This window comes from Belonocnema kinseyi, chromosome 8 (assembly GCF_010883055.1).
Source record: "Belonocnema kinseyi isolate 2016_QV_RU_SX_M_011 chromosome 8, B_treatae_v1, whole genome shotgun sequence".
Classification (NCBI taxonomy): domain Eukaryota; kingdom Metazoa; phylum Arthropoda; class Insecta; order Hymenoptera; family Cynipidae; genus Belonocnema; species Belonocnema kinseyi.
Window position 1 is genome coordinate 32,361,734 of NC_046664.1, and position 25,913 is coordinate 32,387,646.

The 25,913-nt window shown below is 27.5% G+C and overlaps 1 protein-coding gene across 2 annotated transcripts in view; it reads left to right on the plus strand.

The window, feature by feature from the left end:
• The window catches only part of LOC117179167 (serine/arginine repetitive matrix protein 2), a 55,232-nt gene extending 35,291 nt beyond the window's left edge, over window positions 1-19,941 (plus strand). For both annotated transcript variants that reach the window (XM_033370885.1, XM_033370886.1), the window contains 6 exons: window positions 558-683; window positions 3,512-3,590; window positions 4,362-4,417; window positions 7,055-9,208; window positions 13,883-14,050; window positions 19,520-19,941. In XM_033370885.1, the coding sequence (XP_033226776.1) occupies window positions 558-683; window positions 3,512-3,590; window positions 4,362-4,417; window positions 7,055-9,208; window positions 13,883-14,050; window positions 19,520-19,550 (2,614 nt within the window). In that variant the 3' untranslated portion in view covers window positions 19,551-19,941. The remainder of the gene's footprint in view (window positions 1-557; window positions 684-3,511; window positions 3,591-4,361; window positions 4,418-7,054; window positions 9,209-13,882; window positions 14,051-19,519) is intronic.
• The last annotated feature ends 5,972 nt before the right edge of the window (window positions 19,942-25,913 follow it).

Here is a 25,913-nt window from a genome sequence, read left to right on the forward strand (position 1 = left end):
AAGAAACGGTTTGTGCATCTTGTTGAAGAACCTTAGGGGAAAAAACTATGAAAATTTGGTTACGACGTAATTTTTTCTGGGGCTTTTCTCGAAGGTTATAATTAATGCAACTTGAACGAATCATTTCTTGCTTTTAATTGTGTGTCAGACTCACGCAATTTTAAATTATTAATAGGAACATCATTTTGAAGATGAAAAAGGCCCACTTCTTGCTTTTTAGAATCCAGATCATTCAATTTCGAGTTTTGTGTAATATAACATTTATATAATTTTTCATTCATTGAATGTAAAATTCATCCAGTTATCGAATTCCATTTTTTATTTAAAGTTCATACAATGTATAATGTCATAAAGTGAAGTTTTTACTAGAAAAAGTTTGTTTTTTTACACAATGATTCAGTACAAATAGCTTTTATATTGTCAGCACAAGGTTCGCACTTGTTAACATCAGGAAGACGTCCATTGCAAGTTTATACAAAAGAAAGAAACTAAATAATTGCAATGTCGAAACAATTTTCGTCCATAACAGATTGAATAATTTTCGTGACTTTCCATAGGTCTGAATCGCCAAAGCCCAGTAAAAAGAAGGAAAAGTCGAAGAAAAAGAAGAAGGAAAAGAAGCACAAGAAGGCTGAGACTAGTTCTTCCGAGAGTGAGTCGAGTGAGGAGAGCGACGACAGCAGGTACGTTTTTCCAGTATTTTAATTGAATTTCGCGAGACGAATGCGTTTACTGTTACATTCAATATTCAGGGTTGCTATAGGTCTGGAAATTCCCGAATATCGGAAGAAGTCGGGGAATTTTAAACTGGTCAGGACAAATCAGGAAATTTTCGATAAACTGATGTTGAAGTTTATTTTATTGAAAATTCAATTTTTCTGTTCCAAAATCAGCTTTTTGGGGTGAAAATTCATCTATTTTGGTAGAAATTACATCTTTTTTTGTTTAAAAATCACTAATGTTTGGTTGAAAATGAATCTTTTGGTTGACGATACAACTATTTTGTTGAAAATTGAACTTTTTTGGTTGAAGTATTAACTATTACATTTTTCGTTAAAAATTAATATTCTTTTGTTTTAAATTCAACAATTTAGCTGAAATTGGAAATATTTCGTTAAAAAATCATTTTTTTGTTGACAATTTTACTATCAGGTTGAAAGTAAACTATTGGGTTGAGAATGTCTTATATTCAAATATTTGTTTCCAACCTAATGTCTTGCAAAAATTACTATTTTTTGGTCGAACATTATTTTCTTATTGGACATCAATTTTTTAACTGAAAAAGATAACGATTACATTTTTTGTCAAAAATTTATCTTTTTTTAGAAATTTTATGTTTTTCTTTATGAATCTGTATTATCATAAAAGAATAACAGAAATTCTTAACGTCTTTTCAGACTACATGGAGATCTATGAATGAAAAAATTGAAGTAACAAATTTTGTTAATCTTTTTCGTTAAAAATTCGTCCTTTTTTTGGTTGCAGATTCATAATTTTGCTTAAAATTTAATTTATTTGACTAAAAATTTAACTATTTCATCTTTTGTGCAAAATTTGTCTTTTTTCATCGAAATTTAATCTCAGTTAAAAATTTATTTTATTTGGTGAACTTTTTTTACTGAAAATTTTACTATTCTGTTTTTGGTTAAAAATGCCTTTTTTGGTTGAAAATTAAATATTATTTTGTTGAAAATTTGTATTTCTTGGTTGTAAATGCATGCTTCCAAATGAGAATTCAACTTCTATTTTTCTATGCAATTTTTTAGCTGAGTATTTAGCTATTTTGTTCGAAATTTTTTCCAATTTATCTGTTTTTGGTTTAAAATTAAAATCTTTTTTGGTTTAAATATCAACTATTACACTTTTCGTTGAGAATTCGGCTATTTCGGTTGGAAATTCAAGTACTAAATATTTAGTTGAAAGTGAATCTACCTTTTTAAATATTAATTTTTTAAAATGAAAATTTAATTATTTTGTTAAAAACTAATCTGTTTTGTCGAAAATTAATCTTTTTTTTAAATTGTTTTTTTTTTTTAATTATTGATTTTATTATTGAATATTAATATTTTTTTAATTGATCTTTTTGTTAGAATTTTTTTGTATTAAAATTTTTTGTATTTACAAATTTAACTATTTCATTTTATTTTGAAAATTGATAATTTTTATAGAAATTTATGGTTCTTCGTTAAAAATTTATTTTTGTGGTTGAAATTGTACTAATTCGCTGAAATTTAATTTAATTTAGTGGAAAAATAGTTGTTTTTACTGAAATTTTAACTATTCTATTTTTTTAAAATTTATTTCTTTGTTTGAAAAATTTATGTTTCTAACTAAAAAGTTAGCTATTCTGTTTTTAGTTGAAATTTTATTTTTTTAGTTACAAATAGATGTATTTTGTTGAAAATTTGTTTTTTTTAGTGGATAATTAATTTTTTATCTGAAAATGTAACTATTCCATTTTTGCTTGACAATTTATCTTTTTTATTAAAAAATGAATTCATTTTGTTAGAAAATTCATAATTTAGGCTTTAAAAATCGACTTTTTCATTGAGAATTTATATTTTCGGATTGAAAACTGAACTCTTTTGCAGGTCATTAATCTTTTTGGCTAGAAAATTCAAGAGTTTTGGTGAAATTTTTCTTGATTGACGGAAACATCTTTCTTGATTCAAAATGTAACTCTTTTTTTTCAATCCACTTTTTGGTTTGAAAATTAGTCTGTTTTGGTTGAAGATTTAACTATTTTGTTGAAAATGGTCTTAATTCAAAATTTATTTCTTCCATTTGTTGTTCAAAATTCGTCTTTTCGAGTCTAAAATAAATTAAGAAGCAAATTGTTTTTTGCTTTTACATTATTGATCTCCAGGGTATAATGTCGTTTTTAAACCTAAAAGAAAAACTGGAAACAGTAGGGCAAAGTCAAGGAATTTTGAAGTTGGGATTTTGTAGCAACCCTCATATTTTAAAAGGCACACATTTTATCATGAAATATTTCACGGTATTTCTGAAAAATTGTTTCAATTGTGCTGTTTACTCAAAAGAGATTATTCGGCTTCAAAACTTTTAATACAAATTGTTTATATGTAATAGGATAATGTAAAAATGTTTAAATTTTGTTTTTAAATATATTCGAAAATTAGAATATTTATTTTATAACAAAGTATTTAAGAATATTTTTAAGAATCGAAAATAAAAAACAAAATTTGTTCTTAAAACAAGTTACGTTACTAAAAAATATCATAATTCTCGGAAAATTTCCATTTATAAACAATAATTTCGATTTTATGCAAAAAATTAAATTCTTTAAAAAAATTTTTAGGTTTCAATAAGTGAAGATTTGATCTTGAGACACAACTGTTTTTGTTCTAGAAAACAAATTTTGCTAAGAAATTCTCATTTTAAAACGAATACATTTTTATTTTGAAATAAAACTTAAAACAGGCACCCTATTAAATATATAAGAATTGAATACTCGGTTAAGTGTCTAACAAACAAAAAAAATCCAAAACAGTTCTTCGGAGCCAGAATCTAAGAAAAAGAAACGCAAGAAGAAGAAGAAGTCAAAAACTGAATCAAAGGACAAACACGAGGTAAGGAGTGAGGAGATTTTTTTCTCGAAAGTAAAAAAAAAATGTTAATACCTTGGCACGAGAATCGGAAGCATGCGAAAGTTATAATTAGTTTAAGTTGATTTATCCATGATTGCCTATCGACATTGAATTACAAAAAATTTCTGTTGCCACTTCTCTCTGGGTACGCATGAATCATTGCTTCTTTCTGTAACAAAAACTAATCTGATTTCAAGTTAACGATCATAATTTCAAAATGTAAATCTCAGTATTGTTTGTAATTATCAGCGCCATTTGACAGGATATATTCCCTGAGTGAGTACCCGATATGCCGCTACTCAATGTAATAATAATTTGTAACTTATTCTCATTCGAGTTTGCGACTGTTGTATACAATTTCACTTGTTTTGTGTCAAGCACCAGTATCGCAAAAAAAAAAGACTCCGGCAAAAAGAGACTGCTTATTTGATTAAGAAACGCGGGACTGTGTTCTTCGTTTGTCTCAGGAGTTTTTAGATTTGATGACTGATCCGAAGTTCATTCGAACGAAGTTCACATCTCTCGGAATTCTATTTTCTAATCGTATTTTTACGTACTTGTTTAGTTTTAATTACTTTTTAGTTCAATTTTTTAATTTGATTTCGAGTGATTTACTATCATTGAATGAGCAGACTCTGTTTAAAATTGAGATATAAAAACTGTATCGTTTGGTGAATATGCATGACAATCGGTGTTTATCGATAACGAGCAACTTATTTCATAAAGGTTTATATTAATCTATTTTCCTTTTAGAAAAAGAAGGCTGCTACCAAAAGGAAACGCCAGTCTTCTGAAAGTTCCTCTGACAGGTGATATCTATTTTCGATTGCAAATTCTTACAATGGATTATATTAAATTGGAGACTTTGAGAATTTAATTATTTATCAGTGAAGCTTTCAATTTAAAACCAGGGTGGGTAAAATCATTTACAAAAGCTTTAAAAAGTTTCAAGGGATTCAAAATATTTTAGGGAATTGGAAATCATTACAAAGATTTTTCTATCGATTTCAATATTTTGAAATATTTTAGGGTATTTTAAAAAAACCCCCAAGGAATTTTTAAGAGATTAAACAAATTTCGAGGTATTTTCAAAAAATTTCAATCAGGGAAAAGTAAGGGAATTTTTCTTGGTTAGGGAAAAAAATTTCAAGTGATTTTCAAGGATTTTTAATATTGTAGGCTCTGTTAAAAGATTTTAAGGAATTTTCAATTTAATTCAGTAATTTAATAGGATTTCAAAGGATTGGAATTATTTCAGGGAATTTAAAAAGATTTCGAAGCAAGAGCTTTAAAAAGTTAAGAGAAATTTAAAATACTTCCGGGAATTTGAAAGAATTCCAAAGAGTTTTTATTGATTTCATTTGTTGAAATATTCTAGGGTATTTTAAAAGATTCCAAAGCATTTTTAACAGTATTAAAAAGTTTCAAGGGATTGAAAATATTGTTTGTAATTTTACAACATTTCAAAGAATTTTTTATTGATCACAATATTTTGAAACATTTTATGGTGTTTTAAAAGATTTCAAAGCATTTTTAAGAGCTTTTAAAGGTTTCAAGTAGTTCAAATATTTTAGGGAATTTTTAAAAAAGATTGCAAAGAATTTTTAATTGTTTTCAATAGTTTGAAAATTTTCAGGGTATTTTAAAAGATTTCAAGGCATTTTAATCGATTAAACAAAATTTTAAGGCATTTTCAACTATTTTAATCGGGGAAAGGTAAGAGAATTTTCGCTGGTCAGGGAAAAAAACATTTCAAAAGATTTTTATGGATTTTAAACATTATAAGTTCTGTATAAAATTATTATAAAAACTGTCTAAGTTTCAGGGAATTTGAAAATATTACAAAGAATTTTTAATTGATTGCAATTATTTGAAATAGTTTAGGGTATTTTAAAAGATTTCAAAGCATTTTCAAGAGCTTTGAAAATTTTAACACGGAGAAAAATTTCAAGAGATTAATTCACGGAAGCGCGTAATTTTAGAGCTACAATTTTTAAGTGTTTTAAAGTCTCGGACTCTGTGATCTAAAAGCATAGAATTCGAGACCTGAGAACAAAGGGACGTAGCCTAATGCCTAAAACTTCGAGATCTATGCTTTAAGAGCAAGGGTTCCGAAATCTTAATTCTCGTGCCAAAGCATAATAAAATCAAGGAGTAGTGACGTGAAATCTCATGAAATTTCTTTCCTTGAAGGGATTCAAAATATTTCAGGGGATTTGAAAAGATTCCAATTAAGTTTTAATTGGTTTCAATAATTTTAAAGGATTTCAAATGATTTGAAATTAATTTCCAAGGTATTTTAAGGGATTGAAACCAATTTTTCATGGGGGTTTTACCAATTTCTTAGAATTTCGGTAGATATGAAAGAATTTTATAGGATATATAGAGTTTTGGGATATCTTAAAAGATTCCGATGGATTTTATAAAATTTCCGACGATTTCAATGATTTGGAGGGATTTTAAAAGCTCTTAAGGCATTTTAATTAATTTTCCAGGATTTCAGGAAATGTGATCAAATGTCATCTAATTTCACGGTATTCCTTTATATTTTAATAAATTTCAAAGAATTTATTTACAAAATTTGAGGGATTTTGTAGCGTTTTTAATTATTTCACGGTATTACTAAATAGATTTTAAAAGTTTAGAGAATTCAGGATTTAAAAAATAATTTTATTTCAAGGTATTTCAACAGATTTTTAATTATTTGAAATATCTTAATGTATTTTATATAGATTTCAATAATTTGAAGTGATACTAAAGGATTTTAATGATTTAAGGGCATTTAAAAGGCTTCAAGAAATTTTCAAGAGCTTTAAAACGTTTCAAGGGATTTCAGAAAATTTCGAAGGATTTGAAATATCTCTGGGGTTTTTAAAAATAATTCTAAAGAATTTTCAAGAACGTCAAAAACTTTCAAGGGATTTTAAAGGATTCAAAATATTTTAGGGAATTTGCAAAGATTCCAAAGAATTTTTAATTGATTTTAATAATTTGAAAGGACTTAAAACGATTTGGAACATTTTAGGGTATTTTAAAAGATTCCAAACCATTTTTAAGAGATTAAACAATTTTAAAAGATTTGAGTGCTTTTAAGGGATTCGATTTTTGAATATTTGAATGGAAATCAAAGATTTGAAGAGATTTTGAAGCAAATGTTGCAATTTTTATTATTTTGAAACTCACCCTGTATTTAAAAAAGATGCTAAGGAATTGTCAATTAATTTCAATGATTTGAAGGGAGTTGACAGGATTTTAAATATTTGAGTTTATTTTGAAAGAAAAGTTTTTCACTTTTTCCAAGCAAATTAGGCTGTGGCAGCTCTAAGAAATTGAAAAATTAATCAGGGAAAAGTCAGGGAACTTTGGAAATTAAGTTTTACGGCCGTCCTGATAAAAACTAAATCCAATCAATCTAGTTAATTAAAATTAAAATTTTTAAATTTTAGTTCACCAGAGAGACCGAAAAAGTCATCGAAGCACGAAAAAGATCCTGAGAAGTCCGATGATCTCGAAAAGCCTCAGCGTTTAAACAAATCACCAAAGAAGCAAGATAAAGATAAACATCGCAATGACACTCCGCCGCCCAGAAAGAAGGAATCTCCTCTGAAGAAAATTGCAAACGAGAGAAAAGAACGATCTCCAGTTGTTGAAAAAGCCCAGAAAAGTCCAAGACGCGAAAGGTCGCTTTCGAGAAGCCGCAACGATCGAGGGAGATCTCCAAGGAGGTTTTCGAGACCCAGAAGACTCTCTCCTTCTCCCAGAAGAAGAAGAGGTTCCCGATCACCTAGACGACACAACAGATATTCTCATTCTCGAAGCCGAAGCCATTCAAGGATTGATCGCTATGGTTCCAGGCGAAGACCTTCTCCCCCTAGACGTCGCAGATCCAGGTCCGTTTCTCGCAGGAGATCCGGATCAAGAAGAAGGTCCGCTTCCAGAAGACGATCGAATTCTCGAAGAAGGTCTGATTCCAGAAGAAGATCAGGGTCTCGAAAAAGGTCAGGATCGAGAAAGAGGTCGGGATCTCGAAGAAAATCAGACTCTCGTCGGAGGTCCGGTTCCCGGAGAAGGTCAGCTTCCCGAAGAAGATCAGGCTCCCGTCGAAGGTCGAACTCTCGGAAAATATCAGTCGTCCGCAGAAGATCGAATTCCCGTAGAAGATCGAATTCTCGTAGAAGATCGAATTCTCGTAGAAGATCGAATTCTCGCAGAAGATCGAATTCTCGCAGAAGATCAAATTCTCGCAGAAGATCGAATTCTCGTAGAAGGTCGAATTCTCGTAGAAGGTCGAATTCTCGTAGAAGGTCCAGGTCTCCATTCAGAAATAAGAGCAGACGCGACAGATCGCGAGACCGTCGTAGGTCTCGCAGCAGATCTCGAAGATCCACCCTGAGTTACTCTCCAGTCAGAAAGAACCCCGAGCGCTATATGGATATTCTTCAGGACGAAAAGAAGAAGTCAAAGAAACCGCCTCTTCTGCCCGAGAAGAAACAAAGATCTCGATCGAAATCTAAAAGCCAAAAGATACAGATTGCTCCTAGAGTGAGTCTGCGATCTTCAAGCGAAGACGAAGGCGAAATCATCGATGATGATCCGAAGCCTGAAGACGAGGAGAGATTACGCGAAATTAATACTTTGAAGCGTCTTCAGTCCGGCCTGGCCGCGAAGGCAAGAGAATCTCTTGGTAAAAAGGCCATTAGTCCTGTGAAAGTTAAAATTGAAATAGAGAATGATATTTTGGACATTGCGCTCCCGAAGGATGATCCTCTGAAAACTGTCCAGGTCCTGCCGGCAATGATGCCCGAGAAATTACCGGTGCAACTTCCTAAAGTGCAAACTCCATTTTCAAGCCGGTCACCTTCGCCCGCATTGCCTTTAACGAGAAACGAAGCAATTATTAAAATCAGATCTCCAAGCGAATCTCCGCCGCCTTTGCCGCCCAATGATTTTAATAAAGTAGTGGGCGAACTTCGAGCGGACAGATCGCGATCTTCGAGTGCTTCAAATCACAATTCGCCGCTGTGGGCAAAGAAACATTTGGTTGGTACTTACTCGAAGTCGCCGTCGAAAATTCGATCATTGACCGAATCACCGCCTCCAATTCTAGTAGCAAATAAAATTATGCAGAGAGTCTTTTCGCCGTGCAATTCGAAGAAGAGTTCGCCGGGATCGAGGAAGCACTCGCCGCGAAATAAAAGTTATTCGAGATCTCCATCTAGGTCTTATACGAGGTCTCTGTCGAAAGAGAAGAGAAACTCGAGATCGCCGAAGAATCGATCGAGATCTGGTTCGAGGGACAAAAGAACGAGATCAAGATCGAAGGATAGAAATTCTAGGTCGAGATCTCATTCGAGGTCGAAGGAATCGCCGAAGTCTACGAAGCGGAAGTCAAGATCGTCTTCTCGATCGAAGTCTCGATCGCTATCGAGATCGAAGAATTTACCGTCGAGGTCACCTGCGAAATCTAGGAGTAGGAGCAGATCTTTGTCGAAAAAGTCAAGGAGTCGTTCACCATCGAAGAAGTCGAGGAGTCGATCACCTTCGAAGAAGTCGAGGAGTCGCTCGAGGTCGGCGTCTATGAGTTCTCGATCTTCCGTCAGGTAATGATTCAGACCTTAATATATATTGCCTCGCCAGACCGGTCTCTATATCCCCCATTTTTACCCTATATTCAGTTGAGGTTCCTAAAATACCCATAATGTAACTTTTAACCGGAAAACCGCACACTGGTGCGTATTCGCACCCAACTTTTTTCATTTCATTGGCATTTACGGAAACACAGCTACAGCGCATTGTTACCATATATATTAAATGGATATGTTAAATACGTGTGATATATGCTAGTTGTTTATTATATGTTCAATATATTAAATATATTAAATATTTAATATTAACATTGCAAACAAACCAATTTCCGGGTATTTTCAAAGATTCCGAAACATTTTTAATAGATTTCAAAGATTTTAGAGTATTTTTAAAACTTCTAAGGCATTTTCAAGAGCTTTTAATTTGAAATATTTTAGAGAATTTAAAAAGATTTCAAAGTATTTTAAATTAATTTCATTAATTTGAAGGGATTTCAATGCGGAACGATGTTACATGACCTATAATTTTTTAATATATTTTAAAAGATTTTACAGGGTTTTATCAGATTTCCAATGATATCAATGATTTTAAGGGATTTTAAAGCTCTCAAGGTATTTTAGTAAATTTCCCCAGAATTTCAGGAAATGTTGCCAGATTTCATCAAATTTCACGGGCTAAAAATAATACATGGGCCACTCTGAAAGTTTCTGTAATGATATTGTAGAGACGGTAAAACGCATTTTTTTTTAAATAAAATAAAAAGCCTTTAAATGACAATCAAAGGATGCACAATTGTACACGAGTTAGTGGACACTATTTTGAAAATTTATAATACCGATTGCGTTAAAAAAATGATTTTTTCTTATTCATTCCAGAAACATTGAGAATGAACTACGTATTTTAGTGGATTTTAAAGAATTTATTCAGGAGAGCTGATGTATTTCGTAGCGGTTCTAAGATTTGAAAAGATTTGAATTTTTTGGAATACACCCTGAATTATTATTAATTTATCCTGAATTCTTTTAATTCTTTGGAATTCTTTTTAAAAAGTAATTTACTTGAATTCTTCTAAATTTATTAAATTCTACTTCATTCAATTGATTTTTTGAATTTTTAAAAGTTGTTATTTAACTGATCTTCACGATCAATTAATAAATTGATGAAAGGATTTGAAATATTTTAATGTATTTTTTCAAATTCCTTGGAATTTTCAAGATTTTAAAGTATTTTAAATATCTTAGGTTATTTTAAAAGATTACACATAAATTTTCAATGGATTTCTTTTATTCATTTCAATAGTTTGAAGGACTTTGAAAAACTTTGAAATATTTTAGGGTATTTTAAAAGATCCCAAGGACTTTCCAAGAGACTTAAACAATTTCAAGGGATTTCGAAGGGTTTTAATAATTTTAAGGGATTTTAATATTTTAATGGATTTCAGATTATTCACAAAAAGTGAGGGATTTCGTAGGGCTTAAAAGATTAGAAGAGTCTTAAAATATGTTTTGCAATTTCATTTGAAATTCGAAGTGAATTTTTTTAATTTATCCTAAATTCTTCTGAATTTTTCTAACTTCACTCAACTCAATGAATTTTAAAGAAGTTTTTTGTTTAATTTCATCTTAGTCTTTAAAACTCACATTAAAATTTTAGGAATTTCATGAAATTCGACTTCATTCAATATATTTTAAAAATTTTTCAACAGTTTTTATTTAATTGATCTTAAATTCACTTAACTTTACCTTAAATTCTTAGTCATTTTATCAAATTCTTTTGAATTCCTTTGAACTTTCCTAATCTCATTCCAAAGTTACTGAATTCATTGCAGTTTTTTCATATTTTTAAATTGTTTGCAATTCATTTGAATTTTTTTTAATTCAACTTAAATTTTTATGTATTTAATTTCATTTGAATCGTTTATCTTAATTTTCTCTAAAATGCATTCAAAATTTACGGAAATCAATGTGGTTTTTTTATTAAACGGTTTTTTCAATTCATTTGAATTCTTTTGAATTTACCTTGAATGGTTTTGAAGTCTTATGAATTTATCCGTAATTTTTTTACGCTTTGAGCGAGAAAAAAGTACCCTATGAACGTGAAAAAAGTTACCTTTGTTCCCTATATTTTATCTCATTAGAACTGTGAGGCCTGAATATAACCAAAATTGGAAATTCTTCTATAAAACTTGGACTATTCTACAGTGGGATTTAGATTCAAAAATTCAACATGGTGAATCCCATGCGGCGAACAAATTTTTTTTTTTAATTAACCACTTTATATCTAACTCATTTTCTGAGGACTTTGGGAGTAATTTATTACAAATACGTTTTAAAAATTCATAATTCAAAGTGTCGGATCCAAAATGGCGATCAGGATTTTAAAAAATGATGTGATTGTTACGAAATTCAGTTTTAAGATGGGTTTTAAGTCACGTATTTCAAATACTGAATCAAATAATTTTGATATTTGACATTTTTGTCTCAGAAAAAATCCAGAAAATGAGTTTGATACAAATCGCATCATCTCTAAAATCCTTTTTTGGTCAAAATATTGACTACAATATTTTGCGATCAAAATTCATGCACTTTGGAATAAGAATTGAATTACTTGGTTTCAAGATAAAATCTTTTGTCAAAATTTAATTTTTTGGTTGAAGATTCATTAGTTTAATTGAAAATTAATTTCTTTGGTTGAAAAATGAGCTATTTTAATAAAAACTGTTTTTTTATGAAAATTAATTTCTTACTGAAAATCGAACTATTCCAGTTGAAACTTGAACTATTTTGTTGAAAATGTTTCTTTTTTTGATTATTATTTTTCATATGGTAAAGGAACGGCTATTCTAGTTGAATATTCCGTCATTTTAGTAAAAAAATGCATCTCTTGTTTTAAAATTAAATTTTTTTAACTATAAATTTACCTATTCAATTTTTGGAATTATCTTTTAGTTGAAAATTCATATTTTTTGGTAAAATTTTTTTTTTCATCACTTTGTTTGAAAACTTAAATATTTGTTTGAAAATTAGTTTAAAAATTTTTTTTTAACAAATAATTCAGCTATTCAATTTTTGGTTTTAAACAATTTCGAATTTTATTAGTAATTTTGGTCGGAAATGGAAATTTCTATTAACTGTAGTTTTTTTTTCTTCTACATCGAAAATTGGTATTTTCAAAGAAAAATCATTATAATTTAAACAAAATTTAGATTCTTTTAATAATTTTGGGTTGCTTTAATGGTTTTTGTCAAAAATTGGTATTTTTAAAAATAAATGATTAGATTAAGAATAATATTCACAGTTTTTTAACAACTTAAAGTTATGTTAGCGTGTTTCAACTGGAATTGGTATTCTTAAACAAAAATCATTATATTTGGTTGAAAATTAAACTACACTTTTTTGAAAGTGGGTTTTAATTGTTTTAAAAATTCATTTTATGAATTGAAAATTATCATTTCAGTTACAAATTAATTTTATTGGCTGAAAATTTTTTTCTTTTTTATCTAAAAATTAATATTTTTAAATAAAAATTTAACTTCTGTTTTTGTTTAAAAATTGATCGCTTTTATGTGAGAATTCCTGTATTTGATTAAAAATTGGTCTTTTTAGTAGAAGTTAATCTTTTTGGTCTGAAAATCAGTTATTCCAGTTCAAGATTTATAATTTTAGTTGAATATCCATATTTTTGGTTGAAAATAAAACTACTTTGTTGCAAATTTATCTCTTTGTTTGGTGGAAAATTAATTTTTTTGTTAGTAAAAATGTAACCACTATTCCATTTTTAGTTGAAAACTTATCTTTTGTAATTCAAAATTCAAGTGTTTTGTTAAGAATTCATCTTTTTTGTTGAAAAATCGTATTTTTGGTAGGAAATTAATCTTTTTAGTTGAAAATTCCATTATTCGGTTAAAAATTCATTTATCTTGTTGAAAAGGCAATATTTTTACTTGAAAAGTTAGCATTTTAAAATGTTTTGAATTTAATTTAATAAACTACCAACATTAATTTTACGTACATATGCACTGAAAATGTTTGAATTAGTATTTAGAATTAGTTTGAATTAATAATACATATTATTATTAATATTTAAGCTATTTGAATTATTATTCAAATTGATGGGCTTCTAAGGCAAGTACCAGGAATTATTAATTTTCTTTTTATTATTATTTAATGATTTAATTAATCGGTAGTGCCCTAAATGTATGAAATCTCTCACTCAAAGAACCTCAAAAACCATTAGTTTCAGCAGCAGCTGCTGAAAGTGGAGGTAAAAAAATCGTGGGGTGCAAATAAATATCTTTTTTGAAAGTACCCATGTAGCAATATTTTTATTATGAATGTACACTATTTCAAAAGTATAGTCATAAATTTTCAGGTTAAAATAATTAAAATAGCGTGAGTTATGAATTTTTATGTATAACCCACATTTTTCGCTTTCTATTTCAATAAGTTTTTTAACAAACTTCAAATCAATAAATGGCTATAAAATCAACTCTACCTTATAAAATATATCTTAAACTATATCGGATAATGTTATTGTGACAAAATATTCAATAGGGGTTAAACAATACATGATTAAATACGCTGGGGTGTTTTTTGCCGTAATTAGTGAACTTGAAAATTGTTAGCTGATCCGAAAATTTTGGGAAACGACAAAAAAGGAAGAAAGTAAAATGGAAAATTATTTTTCAGTACAAGAAGAAGTCGCAGGAGTTTTTCAAGTTCATCGCGATCTTCGAGCAGCTCGAGTCGATCTTCTCGCTCCAGCTCAAGTAGTTCTGGATCCAGCAGATCACGATCTCCCTCGATACCTCGTCGCCACGGGTCTCCCAGTTTTCTCGACCGACGCCGTATCACCAGGTAAAATCAGTAGTACTTTGCACACGTATACGATGTACCGTAGCTTTTTCGTTATTGATTGATTTCATTTTAAATGCACTGAGCTAAAGTTTTAATTTTCCACAGTTGCATCGATTGTAGTCTTGTTCGTTATTTTTTCTCCATTGTAGTTTTAAAATACTGTTGAAAATTCATACGTGTTACATTCTATTTTGAATTTTTATATCTAGTACCAAACAAAGAAACGGATTAAAAATTATTATTTATAAAATATCGGGTTTGTCAGGAGTTTAATCTAGGACATGGCGTCTAAATCGTTCAAAGATTTAATAAAAGTCAATCGACTATATGGCCAAACGATATTCTGTCAGTTAAATCCACCGGGTTCCACCAACAATAATTCTGCAGGTCTCAAAGAACGGTCCCTAAATCCCCAATTTTCAAGATTTGATCCCTATTGTATCCTATTCATAGCCCATAATGCCAGTCAGGCATTAAAAAGAAAAATCAGGGAATTTATGTTAGAAGCAAGTTTAAAAAATAATCAGGATGCTACCCAGTCCCTCTGAGTTACTTTTTTTTCTAAATCACTTTTCAGTCACTTTTTAAATGAAAAGATCACATAATTCACTTTTCTTTCAATAAACTAACTCAAGGGTTAATTGCTATTCAAATAAGGATTATACCCATTTCTGAATTATCTTGAATTATTTTGAAGGATTTCAGATTAATTTGAAAGATTCCGAGAAATTTTTTCTAGATTTCAATAATTTGAAGAGATTTTAAAAATTTTAGAGCTTTTTTTAAATTTCTAAGGCATTTCAAGAGCATTTATTTTGAAGTATTGTAGGGAATTTTTAATGATTTCAAGGAATTATTAAATAATTTCATTAAATTGGAGGTATTTCAAAGTGTTTTAAACATTTTGGGATACATTATTTTCTAGAATTTTGGAAGGTATGGAACGATTTCACAAGAGTTATAAGATTTTAAGATATTTTGAAAACATTTCATAGGATTTTTTAAGATTTCCGAGGATTTCCATGATTTTAAGGGATTTTGAAGCTCTCAGTGTATTTTAATACATTTTCCAGGATTTTTATAATATTTTAGTAGATTTCAAAGAATATATTAACGAGAAGTGAGGCATTTCATAGAGTTTTGAAGATTTGAAAAAATGTGGAATTCACCCTGAATTCTTATTAATTTATCTTAAATTATTTGGCTACTTGAATTTTATGAATTTTATGAATTCACTGCAGTTCTTCTAAATTTACTCAGTTCTACTTAATTTAATAGATTTTTTTGATTGTTTAACATTTTTCATATAATTGATTCCGATGATCTACAATTTATAAAATGATAAAAGTATTTGAAATATTTTTTCAAATTCCATAAATTTCAAAATATTCCTAATATTTTGGATTATTTTTAAAGTTTACTAAAAAGTTTGGAACTGATTTCAACAATTTAATAAGATTTCAAAGGATTTGAATTATTTTAGGGTATTTTAAAAATATTCCAAGGCATTTTCAAGACATTTGAACAATTTTAAAGGAATTTCCAAGGGTTTTAATCATTTAAATTGATTTTAATCTTTTAATGGATTTCAAAGAATTTATTCATAAAAAGTGAGGAATTTCGTAGAGTTTCAAAGATTTGAAGAGATTTTCAAATAGTCTTTGCAATTCATTTGAAAAAACTTGTAATTTATAAATAAATTCTTTTGAATTCTTCTAAAAACACTCAAATCTACTAAATTTAATGGATTTTTAAACAGTTTTTGTTTAATTCATCTTGAAGTCTTTAAAACTTACCCTAAATTTTAAGGCATTTTATCAAACTCTTTTTAATTCTCTTTAATTTTTCGAAACTCATTTTAAACTCATTCAATTCAATCAAGTTTTTCATATTTTTGCATTGTTTTGAATTCACTTGATTGTTTTGAATTTCATTAGATTTTTTCATTTTTCTTAAATTTTCTAAATTTACCCAAATTTTACTGAAACCAATTGAATTTTTTCAAGTTATTTTCAATTCATTTGAATTCTTTTATGTTGTTTTGTAGTCATCAGTAACTTTTTTTTTAGAAATTAATCAGGTTTCAAAGATTTGAAGATATTTGAAATTATTTTTTGGAATTCACCCTGAATTCTTATTAATTTTTTCCTGATTTTTGTTTTAATTCTTTAGAATCCTTTAGAATTTTTTTAATTCACTTGAAGTCTTCAAAACTGACTCAATTCTATTTAATTCAATGTTTTTTTTTTCATTTTCAAAAGTTTGTGTTTAATTGATCCTAAAGTCTTTTAACCTCACCTTGAATTCTTAGGTATTTCATCAAATTCTTTTGAATTCCCCTGAACTGATTTTTTACTAATTTAGCGCGAAAAAAGTACCCTTTGGTCCCTATATTTTATCTCATAGGGACTGTGATCTCTGATTATGTGAAACTGACTTGTGTCCAAGAAGGTTATATAGATCTGTAAGTAATTTTTTGTTTAAATTAGGAACATTATAGCCATTATTATTTACTAAATATGAGGAAGCTCATTTTTCTCGCAGGCATCAGATAGCCCAATTTTTGTCATAGGCATTTTTGGTAAGAATTGGATTTTTTTTTAATAGTCAACACGTGAATTCGCCGGTATATATCATCAATCACGGACACATTTCTGTAGTGCAATCAAGTGGTACAAGAGTACCGGGACAGGGATCGAACCCCGGACCTCTAAGGTGAAGTCCGAACGCTTAACACACTGAGCTACGAAGGCTATTATTTTTATTATCATTGTGTTACTTATAATGCACAAGTATTGCTACCTTTATGTACATTGAAACATTTTGTAATTTTAATTAATAAGCGTCGTATTTAAAATATTTTTTGACTGCCAGGGGTTATTAAAAAATTGCAGATGATATCGTAACAAGAAATAGTACCGAGAAATTTAAAACAGTATGAAAAATGCAAAGCCCGATAAACTTAAAAATCTCTTGAATCTTTCTTGGAATCTTTTGAAATCATTTGACATTTTTTAAAGCTCTTGAAAATTCTTTCGAATCTTTTAAAATCCCATAAAATATTTAAAATCGTTTGAAACTTCCTGGAATCTTTGGAAATACCTTGAAATATTCGAAAATCGCTTCAAATTTTTAATATGCTTAAAATCTCTCAATTCTTGTAAATAAATTCTTTGTCATTTAATTAAAATATTATAAAATCCTTTCATATCCCGTGAAATTACATGAAATCTGATAGTATTCCTTGAAATGTTTTGAATTTCTTGAAACATTCTTTGCATTCCTTTGAAATCATTATAAATCTCTTGGATTTTTTTAAAAGCTTTTGAAAATTATTAGGAATCATTTAATTAAAAAAAATGATTTCAAATAATGTTCTGAAATACTTAAAATCCTTTAGAATTTCATCAAATCTATTCAAATTCATTAGAATCTTTTCAAATATTCTAAAATCTTTCAAATTCTTTTGAATATCTGGAAATACCTTGAAATATTTGAAAATCTTCAAAATCCTTTGAAATCCCTTATTTCTCCTAAATAAATTCTTTGAAATGTCATTAAAATATCATAAAATCCCTTGAATTCCTTTAAAATTGCATACAATCTGATAAAAATAGTTAAAATCTCTTGCAATTTTTTTACTTCTATAAAATCCTTTGATATTCTTAAAAACTCATTATAATATCTTATTAAAAACCTTCTTTGAAATATTTGTAATCCTCTGAAATCTCTTGGAATCTTTTCAAATAATAGTGAAAAAATATAAATACTAATTTATTTACACCGATGTGAAGTCTAATATAACCTGATGTAAACTACTTGAACACAATTCAGTTTGACAGAATGTTGGTGGCACGTGGTCGATGGAATCGGTAAAATATCGTTTGGCCGGCCAAGAATCGATTTTGTGGCTGAATTTTACTTTCGGGTCAAAAATTCAACAATTTGGTCAAAAGTTGAACTTACTTTCTTAAAACTTTATCTCTTTAGTTGAAGATTTTCTTAAAATAAACATAATTTGTTTGGTTGAACATTTACTTATTTTCTTGTTAATTCGTTTTTTTCTTGGTTAAATATTAATTTTCTTGGACTTAAAATTTAACTAATCGATTTTTGGTAGAAAATGTATCGTGTTTTGTTTAAATTTTACGTCTTTTGTTAAAAACTTGAGTTTTTTATAGAAAATTATTCCTTTTGATTGCAAATTTCACTATTTAGTGAAAAATGTATGTAGTTTGTCAAAATTCGACTTTTTTGGTAGAAAATGAATCGTTTTGGTTGAAAGTTCATGAATTTTATTAAAAGTTCGTCTTTTGGACAGAAAGGCGATTTTGTGTATAAAAATGAAACTTTGGTTGAAAATTATTATTATTTTGTTAAAGATTCATATTATTGTTCATTCATCTTTTTAGGTTGTAAATTCAATCTTTTTAACTGAAAATTTATCTTTTCCATTTTCTGTTAAAATTTATATCTTTTAGTTGAAAATTCAATTACTATTTGGATGAAAATTCACGTATCTTGTTAAAAACTCAAGTTTTTGATAGAAAATTAATCCTCTTGGTTGAAAATTCAAGTATTTGATTGAAAATTCTTTTTTTTTTGGGTGAAAATGAACTTTTTTGCTGGAAATTCGAATGTTTTGTAGAAAATTCGTCATTTTAACATAAAAATTCGACTTTTCTATAGAAAATTCGTCTTGTTTTTTTATTTGAAAATTCATTTTTCTAATGAACGCTTAACTATTCAATTTCGGTTTAAAAATAGATCTTGTTTAGTTGAAAATTCAACTATTTGGTAGAAAGTTTATAAGATTGATTTAAAATTCAACTTTGTGGTTAAAATAACAGGAAAATGTACGTTTCTGATTAAAAAATAATAATTTTATTGTCCTGCCACTTTTTTGAATTTTCTAAATAACTTTTTCAGTTTATATCATTTCTTTGTTATTTATTCAAATAAATGAATATCAAAATTTAGCGCCAAAGGCAAAAAAACTTAATAAAACACAAAAACAGCAGAAAAATGACCTAGTCTTGATCTCGCGAATAATATTGCGCGTGGGGTTGCCGCATACATAAAGTAATGAATAATTATTTAATTAAATTATTATTTTGTCTATTATTACTCAACACATTTCACGTGCATGAATCAAATAACTTAAAATAAAAAAATTAATATTCCACTCAAAGTTGAACTTTTTATGGTGTTTACGACGATTCGGAGGCCTTAAAAAAATTTTTTTTTATTCCACTTAAATGCAAAAATGTATCGCGGTGGGCATCCGGATGCCACATGACCGATTGACATTTTTCAAAATTTTGAACGATTTAGACGCTATGCCCTAGTTTGATGAATAAAATATCGAAGTAATTTATGGGAGTTAAAGCTTCTGCCCTCCATAAATAAAATTCAATTAGATTATTCCTCTAAATTTAATTTTAATCAATTTATATTTGTGTCCCGCAGGGACAGATCGAGGGACAGGCATAGAAGATAGTGTTATGGCTTCACACAGATATTCGCTTTCCTATAATCCTGTAGAAATAAAAGTACAATATTTTATCTATTAAGGTTCGTTGACGCGGCAATTCACTTTGAATAATTATTGACATACAAATGATCATTAGCGATTGTGAAATGTAATTTTTTTTCATTGAGCAGAGAAACAACAAAGCAATAATTTAGGGTCTGAAGTTAAAAGAATTTTCTAAAATAGAGAGTGACGTTTTTCGTAGCATTTTAGTTGTCACTACTATCTCGATAAACATTATCTAGATGTAGCATGCGTTGTATCTCCCCAAGTTATTGTACATTATATTACTACTTCGCAGTAGTCATTCTCTTTTATTTTATGTCAATCACAAATAAAAGATGCGTTCTACAGTAAAGCAAACCTTTTTAGTTATTTGTATAATTATTATTATTATTATTATTTTTATCTTTGTGTTGTAATCTGTGAGCCTCTTTTACTCACGCCAGCTACGTTTTTTAAGAAATGCACAGGTAAGTGATGTACCTCATTTTATTTTGCGTATTTGCTTTTTATTATTTATTATTTTCCTTTAATGCACGTCGATCCCAATTTGCTTCGCATGACATTTTTCCAAATCGTAATTACTATCAGTAGATTACATTTTTATTTATGTTAGTCGTTTTTGTAAACTTCCTTCTTTTGGAACTAATTAAATCAGGGTGGTCGCTCAACCGGGAATTTTACTTTTCAGAAGATAATTCTTTTATTCACTTGAAATATCACAAATTTTATATCACATGATATAATTCAATTTAAAACAAGTTCAATTTCAAGTTTTTTTTTTTTAATGTGAAGTTCAATTGTTAGCTTTATCAATTATGAAAGCATTCAGTTTACAAAGTGTAATTCTAAAGTCTTTTAAATTTACTTTTTTTTTTCAATTTTAGGTCTTCATTTTTAAGCTTTGATGACTTCAATAGTTAAAATTTAATAGCACTTGATATTGAAATTTATTTACAACAAACGTTTTAAGTTGATGAACTGTAATTATAAATTAATTAATGATTTTTAAAATTGCACAATAATGGATTTAATAAGATGTTTTTATTAAATTTCAAATACTATTTAAATATTGTTTTATCATAAAATATTTCACTTTCAACCAATTAAATTTGAGATTTTTTAATTTTTGAAAACAAACAATTTTGTTATATTTTGCAATATTTGACAGTTGATTTAAAACTAAGCAATTATAAATTAAATATTCATTTTCAAGCTTACATTTTCAAGTTGAAGAATTCTAAAATGCAGATTTAAAGACTTCAATAGTCTAAAGTTAAAAGCAATTGATATTAAAATTTGCTTAAAAAAAAGGTTTTAAGCTTATGAACTGCAATTATAAGTTAATCAATTATTTTGACAATTGAACTGTAGTCCAAGTATTAAAAACGGAACAATAATTTATTTAATCGAATGCTTTTATTAAATTTCAAATCCTATTCGAATATTGTTTTAGTATAAAATATTCCACTTTTAATCAATTAAATTTTGGGATTTAAAAATTTTTTTAAACAAGCAATTCTGTTATATTTTGCATTATTTGACAGTTCATTTGAAAATAAACAATTATAAATTATATATTCGAGACTAAAGATTTATATACAAAAAAATTAATTGTTTGAAATTTTCAAGTTTTTTTAAATTTGAATTTCAAATTGTCAACATTTTCAATCATGAAATCATTCAGTTTACAATTCGTAACTGTGCAATAGTTTATAGTATTTTTGTTTTTAAATTGGAAAATTTTAAAATGCAGATTTGAAGACTTAAATAGTTCAATATAAAAGAGTTTGAAATTTTAAGCTGATGAACTTTAAATGTAAATTAATGAATGACTTTTAAAATGGAACTGTAGTTCGAGTATTAACAATTTAACAATTGAGCCAAAAAATACTTTATTCTATATCTAATCTTATTCAAATGGTTATAGTCTAAAGTAATTTTAAACCCATTCAATTTGAAATTTTTTAATTTGAAAAAATAAAAATGTTGTAATATTTAGCAATACATAACTGTTCATTTTAAAATGATAAATTATAAATTAAGTATAGAAAACTAAATAATTTGAAATAGAATTATTTGGAATAGAAAGCCTTAAATCTTTTTATATAAAAACGATTCAAGGTTAAAACAGTTAAACTTTCAATTTAAAAAGTTTCCAGTTTCAACAGTTGAACACATTTTAATCATTCAATTTTTAATGTTTCTAACTTAAAATTTCTTAAAATGGTGTATTTTTTAACATTTACAAATTAATTGGTTTATTCTTGAATTTAGACTTTAGAGCACTGAATATAATAGCTTGAATTTATATTTCTTAACCAGTAATATTTGAAATTTTCAAATGATAAAAATTAATAAAAATTTATTTTTGAGTAAATTGTTGAGTGTTTGAATGGAAAATTTCGGAATTAAAACGTTTTTAAGCTTCAATTTTAAAAGTTAAAAATTCGAAAGCACTTTGAGTGATTTAACTTGCATTTTAGTTTTGATTACTTCAAATGAAAAAAGTATCGCCTTAATAGTTTGAAATTTTTATTTCGGGCTCCGTAAAAAAAATTTCGATACTGCTAATGACCGGAAATTTTTTCTCCATTAAAACGGCCGCCCTGTTAAATTTAATGTTATTAAAATTTTCGATACTTTAAATTTACTAATCTTCTCAAGACCTATAACAATGTTGCTTGTATGAATAACTTCAAATACCAAATCGATTCAAAGGAGCAGAGAATTCTTCACTATTCAGTGGAGGTATTAGGTATTGGAAAACTTCAACAATTTTAAGAAATTGAAAGTTTTATTTTAATCAGCTTCCACTTTCGGTTTGGTATTTTTTCTTCGAACTAGCTTTAATTCTTTTGTTTAAAATTTTTTTTCAATTATATTGAATTCCCCTGTAGATATGTTAAATTCAAATAAAGAATTTTGAATTCTTTTGCATTATTTGAGTTCTTATATTCTCAATTATTTTGAATAAATTGAATAACCTCATAAGTGTTCGATCAAATTTTTTTAATTCATTTGAAATTCAGAGTTAACTATAGAATTTAATAAAGAACTAGGAATTTCCATAAATAATTAGAATTTGACTTAAAACAGGGAATTTTGCAAGAGCATTTTAATTCTGATTTAGAAGAAGGGAATTAAAAAATTCCTGTCCCAATTTTATACATGGAACAGGAAATCTGGAAATTAATTTAATTGCTACTTCGTATACGCAATTTTCTAGAAGAATTATATACGTGAAATGTAAAAGAAAATCGCATAAAGAATTATAATTTTTACTTTAGAACAGGGAATTTCGTAAAAAATTATAAATTAGTTTTGTAACATGGATAAATCAATTTTTCGCCTACACTATTTATTCTATGGTAGTCGTTTCTTCAAACAAAAATTTTCAAATGTTGAAAAGTCTTAAGTGTTTGGATTCTTGATAAAAAAATTGGTTTCATTTTTTATTCAACAAATTTGAAGTATTATTTTTCAAAAGATTTTCAGATTCATCAAACAAAGTTTCATATCTGTACTAAAGCTATCTATAAATAATTTCCATTGGTTGAGGATTAATTAAAAAAATGGTTAAAAAACATTATATGTATTTGTATATAAAATGTGAGAAAAATTAATTTTTCATTACGTTTACATGAAAATAGATGCTATTTGGCAATTAATTAAACGATTTTGATAAATAAATTCAGATATTGAATATTTATCTAGGAATTGGCTAATTTTTGTACGGAATCAACTAAGAATATCTTCCTGATGACTCCTTGCTATGATACTTTGCCAATTTACAAGAATTGTTAATTCTAAAAAAAAATTTCATAAACAAGTTCAGAATTTGGCTATTCTTTGAAAGGTATGCTCAATGTCTTACAGAATCAACTAAGAATGTTTTTCCGACGACTTTTCTATATGATAGTTTGAAAATTCACAATTATTATTAATTATTTAAACAATTTTCACAAAAAAATTCAGAGTTTGGGTATTTTTCAACGAGTAGGCTAATTTTTTTCAGAAATTAACTAATAATGACTTTCCGATGATTCTTGGCTATGATACTTTACAAATTTATTAAAATTATTATTTATTTAAACATTTTTCATAATAAAATTCAAATTTTAGCTATTTTTGAACTTGGCAACAATTACTAATTAGTTTAACAATATTCATAAATAAATTAGAGTTAGAGTAATTTTAGTTTACGAAATCGATTAAGAATGTCAAACTCGTAAATTGTTTACGATAATTGTTCAAATCATTAATAATTCTGGTAAATTTGCAAAGTATCATAGCGAAAATAGACCCTCTTTTTTTAAAATAGCTTAACTCTGAATTTGTTTTTGAAAATCGTTTGAATAATTATTAATTCTTATAAATTTTAAATGTATCGTAGCGAATAATCAACGCATAGAGATTTTTAGTGGACTCCGTAAAAAATGAAGCCTGTTCGTTGAACAAATCAAAACCGGGAATTTGTTTATAAAAATGTGTTAACAATTCCCATACAGCTTTTCAATTAATCGGAATAACTTTCCTTTATTAATTTTATTTATTATGTAATAAAAATTTTTTAAAAATTATTTTCACCCTCTGGAAATTACTTTGAGCACAGATATAAAATGAATATAAAAATAATTTTAAAAGAATGGTAGTCCTGAAAAGTTAAGAAAAAAATTAATTTTGTTGTTAAGTATAAAATTTAAAAAAATTTTTATCGAAAATCCAAAAAAAAAAATCGAAGTTTAAAAATATTTAATTAAAAAAAAAATCTTCCAAATCGAATAGTCATCATAATCATCTAAAATGATTGAATTTGATTTTCCATGGTTTCTCTAGTACAATAAAAAAACTTCCGATAAGTAATTTCTTACTAATTAAATTTTATGTGTTATTTGATAACTTTTTTCGACTTTGTATTATCTTTTTTTCTGTGTAATCATAAAAAAAAAAATAGTGGAACCTGATTTATTTAACTTTTAATTGAGGACTATTTTATATATTTATATCTAATTAAATAAGTAAAGAATTTGTTGTTATCTAACTTATACAAGTATATTTTGGGACATTAAAATAAGTAATAAATTAATCAATTTTATGAACTTTGATTATTAATAATTTTTTAAACTAGTGAGGAAAGGGATCAACATATTAGTAGCATGGTGCGACCTGTGAGACCGCACGACCATTTTTAAGGGTTAAATCCTAAACGCCAAAAATCGTAAACTCTGTTCCTTTGATCGATGACTAACATTTCACCTGAAAATTTACAAGCTTTAATTTCAGTGCTAGAAAAAGACCGATTCCTTATCATCGGCCGACTCCATCACCTCCATCATCGCCGAGCAGTTCCGAGAGCAGCAGACACAGTGATTGGTCTAGTCCAAGTCTAAGATCGAGTCGTTCTCCAAGTCGTAGTCCATCTTACCTTCGCTAAAGAAAAAAAAACAGCTTAAACAAGTTCAAACATACAAAAACATCTACAAAAAATGGTCCCACTTCCATTTTTGTTCTTGAGCTGTTTAAAAACTCAAGTTGACGTATCTCTCAATCCTAACGAAAATTCTCATGTGATGTAGGTAGACCTAGACGAAATTATTATTTTCTCTCTTCAGTATTCTTTAATCTAAACCCTTTTATTTTCAGTATTCCATTTTTTTTAAATTAGCGACAAGTAGTGCAAAGACAAACACTACTTTCGTACTCAGAACTATTTTACTTATATATAAATTTTACACGAATTTATATGATAATTGAAAGTCCCAAAAAGAGATTGTATAGCGAAAAAATTAGTTCCTGGGTGTGGCTAGGATAAAAATATCAATTTGAAGAGATTTTTTTATTGGTGGATAAAAATGAATATAAGAAAAGACAAAGATATTCCGTTAGATAATCAAGAATAATTATAAGTAAATAATTAATTAATGAATCTGGTGTCTAACCACGAAGCTCACAAATTAGGGGCCATCCATGAATTACATAAACCAATTTCCCCCCATTTTGCCTCTCCCTTCCTCAAAGTAACTCTTTCATTTTTACTATTCGCATTTGAAGAATTTTTAATTGCAAATCTATACAATTGAATCAATGTCAATTTTAAATCTTCAAATTCGAATAATTTTCAATGTTTAATCTTCGAAAAATTTAACTGTTTAAATAAATCATTTCAAACTGCATGATTTTCTATCAAACAAATTAAATATAAAAAAGTCTTGTCAAGAACTTTATATTTTCATATCGCAATATAAGTTAAAAATCCTAAAATTGAAGTTTTTCATTTTGAAAATTAAAATCGGTGCAAACTTTAAGGTTTTAAATGAAAAATTC